Source organism: Sciurus vulgaris, assembly GCF_902686455.1.
Source record: "Sciurus vulgaris genome assembly, chromosome: 6".
In the NCBI taxonomy this organism is placed as follows: domain Eukaryota; kingdom Metazoa; phylum Chordata; class Mammalia; order Rodentia; family Sciuridae; genus Sciurus; species Sciurus vulgaris.
In genome coordinates, this window is record NC_136466.1 from 140,026,325 (window position 1) to 140,042,116 (window position 15,792).

At 34.7% G+C, this 15,792-nt stretch overlaps 1 protein-coding gene across 1 annotated transcript in view; it reads right to left on the reverse strand.

Annotated features, from left to right (window-relative positions):
• The window catches only part of WDR70 (WD repeat domain 70), a 300,741-nt gene that overhangs the window by 168,223 nt on the left and 116,726 nt on the right, over nt 1-15,792 (reverse strand). The window contains exon 8 of the mRNA XM_079145747.1: nt 13,398-13,551. Within this exon, the coding sequence (XP_079001873.1) occupies nt 13,398-13,551 (154 nt within the window). The remainder of the gene's footprint in view (nt 1-13,397; nt 13,552-15,792) is intronic.

Genomic DNA, 15,792 nt, shown 5'->3' on the forward strand with positions numbered 1-15,792 from the left:
CAAAAATCTACAAAAATTCTTTAACTGATAAGTTTAATGTAAGATTTCAGAAGATAAAGTCAACATACCAAAAAATCAATAGTATTTCTATGTATTGCCAAAAAACAATTAGAAGCCAAAATATATAAATATATGTGCAGACATATTGCACACATAGTATTTATAACACGGAAAGTAAAAACTTAGGTGTAAATTTAATAAAATATGTTCATGATCTCTATGCTGAAAAGAAAAAAAAGTGTAAAGCCAGCTGAAAGAAAGAAAAAAAATCTAAATTAGTGGGGAGATATACTGTGTTGACAGAAGACTCAATACAGATGTCAATTTTCTCCAAATTGGATTTTCACATTCAAAATAATACCAAATAATTCCAACAGAATTCTTTGTAGATATAGATAATACAATTCCAAAATTTGTGCAAAAATTAAAGAAATTAAAATAGTCAAAGCAATTTTTAAATAGAAGAACAAAGTTGGAGCAATCATGCTACCAAATTTTTAAGAAATACCAAAGAGTTAGAGTAACAAAGAGGGTAATATCAGTGAACGAATAAACACTATAGAAAACAGAATAGAGAGCCCAGAGATAGACCTACTCAAATTTAATCAAATGATATTTAACAAAGATGCAAAGTCAATTCAATAAAGGAAGCAGTCTTTTCACCTAAAACAACCAGTGATTCATATGCAAAAAAGAAAAAGAATCTCCACCTATTCCCCATCTTATATACAAAAATCAAATCAAAATAGACCACAGTCCTGAATGTAAAACATAAAACAGTATACCTCCTATTAGGGTTTGTATATGAGGTATCCCCAAATGCTCACGTGAAATAATGAATGTTTAGGGTAAAATGATTAGACTGTGAGAGGTATAACCTAATTGGTGTATTGATTCACTTATATGAATTAACTGGGTGGTAACTGTATGCAAATAGTGTGTAGCTAGAGGAAGTAGGTCACTGTGGGTATGATTTTGAGATTTATATTTTCTCCAAGGTGAGCAGAAAACTCTGCTTCCTGGCAGTCATGAACTAAGCAGTTTTCCTCCTCCATGCCCTTCTGCCATGATGTTCTGTTTCACCCAGGCCCAGAGATACACGGTTAGCCAACCACGAACTAACTTCTGAAACCATGAGCCAAAATAAACTTTTCCTCATCTAAGTTTTTCTTGTTGGGTCTTTTGGTCACAGTGATGAAAAGTTCACTAATATAACTACTAAAGTACAAATTGGAGAAAAATCTTTGCGACATTGGGTTTGGTAGAGTTAAACACCAAAAATAAGATCCATAGAGAAAACAAATGATAAACTAGACTGCACCAGAATTAAAATGCTTTTGCTTTACAAAGTGATCAAACAAGTCACATACTGAGAGAAATATTCACAAAGCACATATTCAAAATAATTTCTATTCAGAATGTGTATTTTTAAACTCTGAAAAACTCTAATAAGACATGCCCCTCCTTCCCCAAAATGAGCAAACATATTAAATAGACATTTCACCGAAGAAAATATAAAGATGAGAAACTTGAAGAAATGCTCAACACTACTAGTCATTAGGAAAATGCAATTTAAAACAATGAGATTCATTAAACACTTATTAGAATGGCTAAATTACAGAATTCTGACAATATTAATTGCTAGAGAATATGAAGAGCAACAGGAACTCTCATTTATTCATGGTGGGAATTCAAAATGGTCTAGCAACTTTGTAAGAGAGCCAAACTGTGTCTCACAAAGCTAAAGAAACTATGACCACAAAATAAGCAATAAGGCTCCTAGGTATTCACCAAGTGATTTGAAAATATTCATAAAAAACCCACATAAAATTGTTTAACAGCTTTATTCATAAAGCTTTGCAGGTAAAACATGTTTTGCCAATGATATAGATATGAGGGAAGACCAGGAGACAAGTAGAACTCAGGTTTTTTGGCTTCATCAACTGATCAAATAGGATGTAATTTATTGTGATCAAGACAACTGCAGAAGAAACAAGTCTAGAAAGAAAAAAAATCACAATTTCATTTTTTGACAATGTTAGGTTTCAATGTCGACATCTAAATGAGATTGTTAAATTGGAGTGGTGAGAAGACAAGACTAGAACTATAAATTTGTAAGGCAACAGTATCTATAAATAGCATTTAAAGCCATGTGAGGGTCGGCTTTAGCTCAAGCGGTTACTTCCTCATGCCGGACTTTCCATCTGTCTAAAGCCATGTGACCAGATGAGGTCAATCAGGGAGCAAATAAAAATTCTAAAGAAGACTCAGCTTTGAGCCCTGGGACATTTCAATATTTAGAGACTGAAAGGAGAATGGAGAAACAAAATCCAAGAATGGAAAGGAGCATTCAGTGAGATTTGAGGAAAAACCAAGGGACTACGGTAAATTGCTGAATGTAGTGGCATATGCCTGTAATCCCAGTGACTCAGGAAGCTCAGGCAGGAGAATTTCAAGTTCAAAGCCAGTGTGGCAATTTAGTAAGACCCTGCCTCAAAATAAAAATAAATAAAAAGAAAGGGCTGTGATATAGCTCAAAGGTAGAGCACCCCTGGATTCAATCCCTAGTACTACTGAGAGAGAGAGAATAGTAAATTGGGAAGTCAAGTACATGTGTTTCAAGGAGGAGAGAACAATCAACTATATTGAATGTTCAGAGAGTTACAGTATTATAGGAACGCAGAACTTATCATTGAGTATGGCATAATAAAATGGCAGAAATACAGAAGTGAATTAAATTCACCTCAATCTGGTACAACTAAGGTTCTGAGACACATTAAATGATTGGTTCATTAAAATATATAGGATTGTCAGGGGTAATATTAATCTCTTTTCAAAAATAGAAATTTATCTGCTAATGTTTAAGAAAACATTCAATTACTAGCAGCTAACAAGTATCTGGTCTAATTTTGTCCCATTTAACAGCTAACTTTGGACCAGGAAAAATAGCTCATGATTTGCAATAAAAATAATCCCCAATAAGTGAAGATATGCCCATCTTTTGAGAACTTAGATTCTAAACTGTCTTGGCTTTTGCCATCTGGCACACTAATCCACACTCTTAATTCCCCTCCTCTGCTTAATTCTACTCCATCTCCACTGACATCCCTACCTGGTCTCTTAATCTGAGGTACAGTCTGCTTACTTCCTATCAGTTCCTGGTTTACCAAGTTCCCTCTTCTCACTAAGGGATTCTATAGATGGCTGCTACTCTATTTGGTCCTTCAAAGCTTACTTTCTGTTCTCTGTTCAAACAGCAACCCAATATCCCATGCAGACCTTGAAGGCAAACCCCAGAACACAGATCTTTTACTGATATTTGTGGATAAGAGGTGAATAGCACCCTGGAATATAAAAAGTACTTTTAAGAGAACCAAAAGAAAATAACCTCTGTTACAGAAGATGTTAAAATAGAGACACCTTCACTAATTAAGAACCCAGAATAAGAACACAGATAGTAGGTTAAATTGAAAAAAATCCAAAGGACTGAATGCTGTTTCTTGTTTGTAAAGACAGGAGCATGACAAAGGCAATGGGAATGTTAAGTGGCCCTGTGTGAAAACAGTGACCAAAATTAGTCATAACAAAATGAAGTTCAACTAAGGATTCTTACATGGATCTAAACAGATTCAGTACCACGGCTAACATTTGTGGAAAAAATTTTTAAAGTGACACCTATTAAAGAATAGTTAGTGACTAAACACTTTTTAATCAAATAAACTAGTTTTTCTCTCTCCCTCTTTATTTAAACATAGACCTTTAAAAAAAAAAAAAAATCCCTCTATTTAACAGCCTTTACTGGAAATAGCCCCAAAGACAGAATTAACTATTTGTTTCTCATAATACACTATGCTTTGCATAAAAAGAGGACATTACTTATCCATGGCTAATACTCCTTTCCTATACACACACAATGTAACAGGGGTTCGCTTGATGCTTTGACTATATCTCTTGTCACTTTGAAACTTATATGGTTTTTTCCTTTTTCCCAATCTTTTCCCTGACCTTTTCCTAGATCTTCTTTTCCCTAAACTTCTCCTCCCTAATCATTTCCTTCCTGATCTTTCCTCCCTAATCGCATTTTCTCTGAATCACTTTTTAAAATCCCCCTATTCCTGCTAATGGGCACAATCACAGCCTTTGGGACCGGAGTCCTCTGTGTTTCTCCTTTGCTAGCAAAGCAATAAACCTTCTTTTTCCTTTTTCTCAAAACCATGTCCTCATTATTGGATTGGCATCAAAGACAAGGACCAAGCTTTCAGCAACAAGAAGATGTGCTGATCTGTACTAAAGTGTGTATCTCTTGTGACAACATCTATAAAACAGCTTCAGACTAGAATGTCATTTGTAGTCACATAATAATGTAAGGTTCCATGATCCTCAAAATGAAAGTATCCATGTCTTTGGCATGGTGAGCTAAGTAACAGAGCCAGCTCCCATGAGGAGACGAAATGCAGGAGAGACTATACTTTGATCTTCTTAAGCAGAGCCCATTCACAGGCTTTTAGGAACCACCAAACTTCTTGAAACTGTAAGCAAGCTTTTGTGTAAGTACATTCCACTGGAGCATATGTGCATAGTATTAATTCAGTAACTGGCGTACATTTTTCTCCAGAGTCAGATACTTAGTATTTTAGGTTCTATGGGCCACCTGGTCTCACTGCAAGTACTCAACTCTACCACTGGAGTGAGTATAAAAGGAGACACAATGTAAATTAATGGAAAAGGCTGTGTTCCAAAAAAACTTTTAATTACAAAAACAAAGTGCAAACTGGATTGGATCCACAGGTCATAATTTATCCAACCCCTACATAATCCATCACTCTTGGTCATTTCCTTCCATCAATCAAGACTCTAAAGTCCAAGTACTTCTAAATTCTGAGCAATTTTAATAGCCATTTAAATATATCAAAAAGATAAATTCCTTATTTGACCTACTCACTTTCAATGACCTGTTCTAACATATTTCATCAGCCCTAACTATGGTTAATTCTGCCATTATCACAAATGATTTCTCTTCTGAAATCATGAGCTCTCAATATTTATTTAACAAATATGGATCACCAGATATTCCCTAGGTTCTAGGCATTCCATTTATTTGGTCCACATAACCTCGTATATTCCAGTTCCTTAACTTTTTTTTTCAATATCCTAAACTTCAACTATTTTTCTCAATTTCATCCTAAGTGTAAGGTTCCATATGCAGTCCGATCCACACCAAAGATGGCCCCTGAGCGGCTTCTTCTTCCCATAAGTCTCGGCTTCCCGCCACCTATTTTCCCACCGGCGGCAAGCCGGACCAATCAGAAACCCACACGTCACTTTCTCCCTTAACCCGGAAGCCCCAAGAGTATATATGTAAGCCTCATCTTGTAATAAAGCGGACTTCTCCAGTGACTTGCCAACCGTCTCCATCTTTTACTAAGTCTCCTTTTGTTGAACTTCAATAAAGCAACCAGAGCAACCTCCTACACTTCCTTGATCACTGATCCAAACATTCGGCATCCTAAATAGGACTCAAGAATATCACATGAATATACAGAATAATTACCTCTATGAATTTACATTCTATTATCTTAATGGTCCTACATTTCTTCTAGTAATTTTTCTCTCACAACCACAGTTATTCTAAGTCTTCATGATCCTACTGAAGGTCCCTTCATGCTATCTTCCAGCTAACCTATGAAATGACTGCCAGAAGATGGTGATGCTTTCCATTCCCAATGTGAAGCCACTACCTATAAGAAAATAAGGCCATCCTTACCTCTTCCATTCCCAATGCCAGCTCCCACCCATAGCTAACCTCTGCTCTTATGCTTGATCACAATCCCTACCACCTCTTACGGGACTTTCATCATTAGTTACTATTTTTGATTTTGGAGAATTGTGTTAGTTTTCTAGACCTGAAAACTAATAGCAACAACTGACCATAAACTTAGGGGCTTAAAACATCCCAAATTTATTACCTAACAGTTGTATAAATCAGAAGTACAGTCACAAAGTGGCTAGATATTCAGGGTCTCACAAACTGAAATCATAATGTTAGCAGGATAGCATTCCTTTCTGAAGGGTATGAAGAGAATCTACTTCCAAGTTCATTCAGATTGTTGGCAGAATACAAATTCCTTGTGGTTGCAGGACTGAGATTCTCATTTTCTTGCTGGTCTATCAGCTGGGGACTACACTTAGCTTCTAGAAGCCTTATGTGTTTCTTGCCAAATGGATCCCTCCCCATCTTCAAAACTGGCAAAGAAAAATCTTTCTCAAGTTGAATTCCATTAGATAAAAGTCATGCCCACAAATGTTTAAAAAGTCTCTTCTTGAGCTAGCTCTTGTTGAAATGGTTAAGGAGCAATGCCTTTAAGCTTCTTAGAAGCCATTTGGTTTGGTTAAGAAGATTTATGAGACACACCTTTAATATCTTGGAAAAGACCATAGTGTGAATGATTATGGTGACCTTTTGGTCTTTTTGAGGTTCTAGAGTCATGATGTTGACTTCTTCTCTATGCCCACCCACTTAGATAGGCTAAAAGTAAACCAAACTGCCTAGTCTACATTCCCTTTTAAGACTTCCCTAAGTTTATCTTTCTTCTCTCCTATTTCATAAGTAACAAGAAGAAAGAGGACAGTACCCTCAACACTGCTTAGAAACATCCTTAGCTATGTATCCAAATTCAGCACTCACAAGTTCTCATTCCATCTTCAAAACCAGCAGTACACACTCCCTCACATCAAATTCTTCTCATTCTTTTAAAATCTCTTCTGCCGGGAATAAGTGCTGACTTGATTAGTCAAGGGTGGATGTATCCTTGATTAGGATGGATCAGTGTCACAATACAATCTAATCACAGGAGTAAACAGCCCATTATACTCACAATTTACATCCACTGGAAAAAGAAGGAGCTCCTAGGGGCCATCTTAAAATTCTCCCTATAATAAGTTATGGGTGTAACAATTCTGAAACTACTTTCTGTACACTGTAGCACTTAACAAATGAATAAATATAGCTATGATGTTGGAAGCCAAATTTCTCACTGTTAGAGAAGTGAATTAGTAAATAATTATAAAAGACTACAAAGACTACGAATTGGAATCAGAATTGGATCTATCGGTATATACTTGTGACTTTTTGTATTTTTTATTTATCTATTTACTTATTTATTTGAGTAGCTGGTTTATCCCCTCCTCTTTCTTCTGAATCTAGAAGCAAATATATCCCAGTAGCAATGAATATATCTAAGACCCAGATCTTCATTTCTAAATTGAATTCCATATTAAAAGCAGCTATGGATCATTAGAGAAATAAGTAACGTCAAAGTCAGAAAACTACAAAGTGAGTCTGGGACATTCTATTGTGTTACAATATAAGAAAGTAAAAACAATAGAACAAATCAAAAGGACAAAAGTCAGTGTTATGGAGTTTCTGTTAGACAAAAAGTACAGGAACTATTTAGAAAATGGAAAGAAATACTATGTACTACACCTCATTCCACTTTTTAGGGTTATAGCTGTGATTAAAACTTTCAGCTAAGCCAGGCACAGTGGTGTATGCCTATAATACCAGTGACTTAAGAGACTGAAAGAGCAGGATCCCAAGTTTGAGGCCAGTCTTGGCAACTTAGTGAGATCTTGTCTCAAAATTCTAAAAAACTAAATAAAAAGGTTGGGGATGTCGCTCAGTGGTAGAATGACCCTGACTCATTTTTCTTCTTACTTTTTTTTTTTTCAAACAAACAAAAAAAAAATCAGTTAAACCTGCCTAAAGAAACAAAAATATACCAAGAACTCAATTACTTTGATTAATAAAAAATATTTTACTTCTTAGGAAAAAACATTGCCAATGAAAAGATATGACTACTACATTTCATCTGCAAATAATAAGGGCAGTTTTTTGAAATCACTGGATATCAGAATTGTTACATATACTATCTAAAAATAAAGAATTTAAAAACAGGTTTTCCTATAGTTTGTTATAAATCTTTTCTTTTCCACAATTAAATCTACTCATGGAAAAATCTCCCACTCTAAGGTTCCTGCACTCTGGGGTCCCCTGAAATCTGCCTTCTTCACTTCAGTCTTCTAATTAAGAAACAAACAGCACAGAATTACTTGATGGTGAAAGGGGCTGGAGACAATCCTGGAGAAGGCACTTAATATCAACCTGAGATGAGCTGAAAAACTAAACTTAATAGCACCTCCATATCTGGAAGACATCTTTAGATTATAACCATAGATCTGTATGTGCATTTTTGGTAAAATACCTGTATTTATTTTGTACAAAGTTCATACTTTACTTCACAATATCTAAACTTTCTAGATGTCCTGACAATGTATCATAAAAGTAGAGCTAATGAATAAGCCAACTTGTATACATTTTTGTTGTAACTGATATGGAAGATGCATTTTGGACATAGAATTGTTATACCTCTGGGCCGTGTATATCAGGACTTTTCATTGAAGTGGCAAGAGAGTGTCAGACAGAAACACACAGGGAAAGATGGAAGCAAGTGCTCAAGGATTTGCATTTTTATGTGAGCCATTGATGTGTGTGTATCACCTAGCTGCACTATAGAAATACTTTCACTGGAAACATGCTTTCTTGATTGTATTCTAGTAATAGAAATCTGATAATGAATTCTCTTAGAAACATTATGCTTGGTATACTCTGCTATTTTATGACTCAGTTTAAATTAAGTATTAATGGAATGCAGTACTTTAGTTGTAACTCTGCCAATACATCTATCTAGAAGCTTTGTTGCCATTTCTATCTTCGGTGAAATTTTTCTTCCCAAGAGAGGCAGAATTACAATATTTTCAAACAATGTAGTCTTGGTTATCAAAAACATTCATGTAGCTTTGGGATTTTGAATTGGTAAATACTCAAGATGTGTGTGAAAGCATAATACGCACTACAACCTCATTCACACAAATTGGGATGTTGTATTCACAGGACCTGGAAGGACATATCCAACTAATCTGCTTGTGATTGGTTGATTTTGTTCTTTAATTGTGTTTTTCTGTTTCCTATAATGTACATAAAAACTTTTTTAAAACATAAAAATTATTTTAAAAACCTGGAAAAAAAAAAGAAAAATGAAAGCTTAATAATGAGACTATAAGAGTATTACCATTAAGTATTCATTTATTAGTGACCTACTAAAATATCTTTGATTTTAATTTAATTAAAAAGTTGATTAGTTATGGAGTTGTGATTTATAGGAATATACTGGCTTAATAATCACAAATTTATGAATTCAAGGCCAAAGAGTCCCATATGAATTTTGAGCAAAGTGTGTGCCAAACAATTGGAAGTAATAGAGGAAAATACTTCCTCACTGGAAGTAATGTACAAAAACATTGTTTAGGATAAATGACTTTTAGATGACACTACAACTATAGTTTTTGTTTTTGTTTTTGTTTGGGTACCGGGGATTGAACTCAGGGGTACTTGACCACTGAGTCATACCCAGCCCTATTTTGTATTTTATTTAGAGACAGGGTCTCACTGAGTAGCTTAGTGCCTCACTTTCACTGAGGCAATCCTTCTGCCTCAGACTCCCAAGTCGCTGGGATGACAGTCATGCACCACTGCGCCCAGCTATAAACTACAGTTTTCTTTTTTTTTTTTGGGTGCTGGGGATCGAACCCAGGGCCTTGTGCTTACAAGGCAAGCACTCTACCGACTGAGCTATCTCCCCAGCCCCTACAGTTTTTAATAATTCTTTTGAATGGTTCAAAGATGGATTATAAATTGATTCCTGCTTATTCTTGTCCCACCTTCCTATCCTCTCAAACCTGAAAAAGTTATGTGCCATTTTCCTAGAAAAATAACCAATATGTTCCAGACCATAACTCCAGACCATTTGGTCTTCATATTTTAAAGCAGCAGCAAAATCTGATTTTCAAAAACTAACTTATGGAGAACTCCAACACATAAGACAGATGAAACTGAACTTTTTGGCTAAAGTAGAAGGCCCTTGCACATCATTCCCATACCCTCCTCTGAAGCCCCTGAGGTATTTGCGCATAATTTCTAATACTGTAAAACATGCAAAAACATGACTCCAAGCAATCAGTGACAAAGGTTCTAGTGTGATCCAAAAACATTTTTCAGGTGTATAATAAAAAGACAAAGAAACTGAAATTTTAATAGAGATTGTATTTAAATAAAATTATGAATAATTTCCCTTATTTTCTATTTTTCACGTTTTCTATATTCAACAGGCATTACTGTTAGAAGTGCATTAAATTTTATTTGTAGAAAGTACAAATATAATTGCTTGAGGGCTGGGGAGATAGCTCAGTTGGTAGAGTGCTTGCCTTGCAAGCGCAAGGCCCTGGGTTCGATCCCCAGAACCGTCAAAAAAAAAAAAAAAAAAAAGTAACATGAAGTTGTTGGCTTTGTTACAAATATAATTGCTCTCCCTGTAATGTACTGTTACATTATCTAACAGAAAAAAGTAGTTCTATGCCCCATAAGTACTCTTAAAATATAAACATATTTACATATGCATAAACATAAATGATGTAAAGAATTTTAGAGAAACAAGTCTAAGGATACAAAATTTAACATATAATAACAAAAGCCTGTTTTCATTTCAATTATATAATATTTTATCATGATAGATCAAATACATAAAATCTTTAACATCCTATTCATAGATTTTCCAATAAAACTACCAATTATTATTTTCTCTTTGGAATCAGAAAAAAAGGTTTAAAAGTTTGTTTTTAAAGTACCATATGGAGCTGAAGAAATAGCTCCTTATGGAGAGCATTCGCCTAGCATGCGCAAGAACCGCGGTTCGAATTCCTGGCCCCTCAAGCAGAGGAAAAAAAAAAAAACAAGTACCATATGAAATTTACTATTTTCAAATAATACTATTTGCATTACTAAAACCCATCACTCAAGCCAATGACTATTATTAAGATTATCTGTAACATTTCCTAGATAAGTAGTCACTTAATTACATTTGCTTTTGTGAAATGTAGAAAAAAAAATACACCATGAATTGAAATTAAAATACAGATAATATTGGCAGCATGGGGGAGTGATAGTATATAAATTACACTGTATAGTAGTTTTTATATATTGGTGAATAACATTTGTGCTTTCCTGTATTTCTACCTAGATTTTTGCTATCCTTGACCTATTTTCCTAAGCATTTTATTACATAAACTCTTTTATATATATGTCTGAGAAGGCAGAAAAAGTCAGATACAGGACCAATCAGATTCTTTTCTTCTTGAAACTTTCTTACGTAAATCTGAATCCACAAAGTCTTAGCCTTTTTTTAACGTAAGCCAGGGTAGTTTAAAGTAATTAAGAAGAGTTTAGAGACTGGCAAAAAATCCCCTTCTTCATACTTTCTTAGAAGGACTATCTAGCATAACTAGAAATTTTAAGGACAGCTGACTTAGTACATATTGTTGTTTCATTAATATTGAACTCACAGTCAAGGGCACTATAGTTTATGCCTAGCGAACTTTATCTAACACATGTATTTTCTCTATAAGGAACATCACAGACTTCTTGCACTTGGAAACAAGACAACACTACAGCACTTCAGCACTAATAAGCAAGAATTCAGCACTTCAATAATAAGCAAGAAAATAAAAGTATGACATAAAGTAGACCATAAAAAGAATACTGGGTTACAGCATGAAAGCTGAAACAAAATGAGTGTCATCTTGTTCAAACTCAAATTTTGTGCCATTCTGTGCAAGCATATATCCATATGTGACCATGAAGGTGCCATGAGCATTGATTCAGAGGCAAGAGAATCAAGTAGACAAGTTTACAAATAGGAATCCACAGCTGGGCATGGTGGCACAAGACTACAATCCCAGCAACTCAGGTTTAAGCAGAAGGATCACAAGTTTGAGGCTAGCGTGGGCAACTTAGCAAGACCTGGTCTCAAAATAAAAAATGAAAAGGGTTGGAGATGTATCTCAGTAGTAAAGCACCCCTGAATTCAATCCTGTGTGTGTGTGTGTGTGTGTGTGTGTGTGTGTGTGTGTGTGTGTATGTTATACACACACATATATACATATGTGTACATATATATGCATATAAGACAATCCACTCTCACGCAAGATCTTGATTAGGCACAAGCCATGAAAATTAGTGTATTGAAAGAAAGAAATACATAGGCAGGGGGGAAAAAAAGAGAAAAAAATCAGAATGAAAATGAAGGCTCAGAATTCTGCATCAACCATATCCACTGTGGTAAACTACACTACTATTCCCAATCTATCACCACTTCCAGCATCCACACCCTCTCCCACATGACACAGTTTCTCCCACTACATACTTGAACACCTTTCTCCACACTACTGAAATTAGCCATGACCATGGGATTTTCTTCAGCTGGTGGAAGAAAAGAGATATGATAGAGATATGATATGATAGAGATATGTTAGAGATATGATAAAAGCAAAGGCTTGAAATGTACTTCCAGAGTTGGGGGTTTCCTTGTGTTTGTGCTATCTCTGTGAGAATTATCACTACTATATAGTAGTCCACTGGTCCAAGGAAGAACAGAGATGCATGGGACAGACTTAGAATTCATCTGCAGCATGAAATCCAACCCAGTCAAGAACAATCAATCGAGATACATTAGCAAGAATAAATAACTGTTATTTCACACCATAAGTTGTATAATATTAATTGGGGCTAAAATAAACTGATATTTATACATTAATTTTAAGATATCATTATCCTATTTAAAATCTTTATTAAAAGATGCTAATGACACTCTCTTTCTTCTTATCCTAAAAACCTAGATCATAATTGCTGGGCAGACTGTGTTTCCAACATTGGTTGCATCAATATCTCCATCCCACATGATCTTCGCAGTTGATCTTGTCATTCACCCATCACATGGCAAAGTGTCCCTTTCCTTCCTCCAAATATGGGCTGTTCCTATGATATTATGAAAACCTGAAGCCAGACATTAAGAAATCTACAGTTTCTATGTTCATTCTTCATAGAACCCAGCCATCAAGTACCTCAAACCCCACTGTGAGAAGGTCTGAACTAGACAAGTGAAAATAGAGAGCAACTGCAAGAGTAAGATTGAGAGCAAGAGTAAAAGAGAGCATCTGAGTGCACAAGAGGGGTGCATTTGGGGTTAGTAAAAAGGCAAAGAGAGATGACATGGGACAGCATTCTTAATGTAAGCCATGTGAGTGAGTCAATCTTGAACCTTGCGGCCATCCTAGTCACCCAGCCAGGAAGAAGAACCTTCTAATTGATCCATACAATAGTAAAAAATAATAAATTATTGTTTTATGACACAAACTTTTGGAATGTACTTTATAAATCAACTCAAACAAGTTTTTAATATAAATGTGTGCTAAATTAAATTCATTAAAATATTCTGTTTAATGCTTACCTTTGTGTTGGCCATGTCCACAATATACTGGTCTCCCTTTATACATTCCATTACTTCAAAACCATCTCTATCAATCACCTTGGCCTGTGAGCTTCCAGATACAACAAGAATCATGTCTCCTGTGTTACTGTACTGTAATGACTTGATCTGATGACTATACAAAAGAAAAAAACAGTCTAATGAGATACTGCATAATGTTTACACTTTCACTGCACTAAATGCTGCCAGAAGAAAAAGGTTACACAACTGTACAAATTATAATTCTACTAATCAGGAACAACAACCTCAAATGAGCCCTCAACATCCACTGGATATTCTATTAGCTCCCTCTTCACAGCAGTCTAATACAACCTTTTGGACTTACCTTATACACTAAACCCAACCAACTATCCTCTATCAGCTGTTGAATCATCTGGCTCTCTTCCAGAAGAAATAAATAACTACCTCAACTTCCTCCCATGAATGTTACAACTCATCTGCCCCTGAACTCCTCTCTTCCTCCTCTTTAATTACAGTGGTAAAAAGTAAGCTCCTCCAGTCCAAGGCAAATTGTACCAACTATATACTCAATCCCATCCTTCCCAGTCTCCATGTTGGAGAACTATTTAGCAATTCCATATATAATTAAACATGTATCTATCCTATGACCCACTAGGTCTATTTCTAGGTATATTCAAAAACCACAAAAAGGCTTATAAAAGAAAAAAATGTTCAAAGCAGTCTTATTATTGCCAAAACTGGAAACAATAATCCAACATGTGTATTTAATACATTGTAACATGTGTATTTAATACATTGTGCATATAATTATTACATGTTCATGCAATGAAAACACATGCTATAACATAGATGAATCTCAAATACTGAACTGAATAAAATAAAAACATGTAAAATACATAAATTCAAATACATGAAGTCAATTAATAGGAAAATACTATATCAATAAAAGTTAAAAAGTGCCAGGCATGGCAGCACATGCCTTTAACCCCTGCTACTTGGGGGAATGAGGTACGATCACAAGCTGTAGACCAGCAGGGGCAACATAGCAAGACTATCTCAAAATAAAATAAAAAAGGTCAGGGATATAGCTCAGAGGTACAGAGCTTACCTAGCATGCATGAGGCCCTAAGTTCAATTCCCAGAACCAGAGGGGAAAGAAATACTTCCCTTTATGAGGAAGAAGGACATGAACTGGAAAGGGGATCAAGAGAATTTTCTGGAGTGATGGATATATTCTTTCTTTTGTTTTGAGTGGCGCAAATATCAAAACTTATCAAGTTGATCCCTCAAGAATGACAAAATATTGCATGGAAAACATTTTTACTTAAAATTTTGAATGTCCATTAGCAAATTTTTAAAATATCCTGACAAACTGGAAGGGAATATTCTAAATCTGATAGACTATCATTAAAAAAAACTGTAACAAAAATCTTCCTTAATATTGCCATGTCAAAAGCTTGCTTTCCAATACCAACAACAAAAGAAATAGATCTATTTTCACTACTTCTAATCAACTAATAATAGGGGATCTTGCCACTACAATATAACAAGAAAAAGACCACTTGATTTATGACAAAGGTGATGAGAAAAAAATCTTTTCACCTAAATGATGTTAGGTTAATTGAATAACTAGATAATTTAAAAAAGCAAATATTAGTCCCTATTTTATACTAAACATTAAAATCAATCTCAAAAAAAGTATATGCCTTGATTATTATTTTAAAAGTTAATATAACTAAACTTTTAGAATGTAAGATTGATGACATTTGATTAAGGAAAGCTTTCTCTTAAACAAGGCACAAAAAAACTCTCATCAGAAAGGATCACAAATTTTAACTTCATCAAAATTAGGAACTTCTGTCTCTGAAAAGACAGTGAAATAACAAGTTACAGTGAAATAACAAGTTCAGAGTGAAAATATGCCTAATATTTAACCAACAAAAGTCCTCAGATTTGCAATGAAAATTAAAGCAAAAAACTCGTAAAGTGATAAGAAACAATAGAAAAACTCATTAAAAACCTCAAAATAATTCAAAAGTTAAAAAAACTCTTAAAAGACTCATAAAATGGTAAGAAACAATAGACTAATGATCAAAATAATTAAACACTTGACAAAGAATATCCAAATATTCTGTCACATAAAAACTTGCCTAATCCCATTTTTCATCAAGAAAATTCAAAATAAGACTAGAATGAAATACCACTATATATCCACCAAAATCACTAAAATTTAGAAAGTTGACAATACAAAGTGCTAGCAAGAACACAGGGTAACTTTTGTTGATTAAGGGCAGAAGAGTAAACTAGTATAATCACTTTCAAAATGTGTTAGGAAGAACCTACTAAAGCAGAATATATGCACAACCTATGGCCTAGCATTTCCCCACAAGTATAT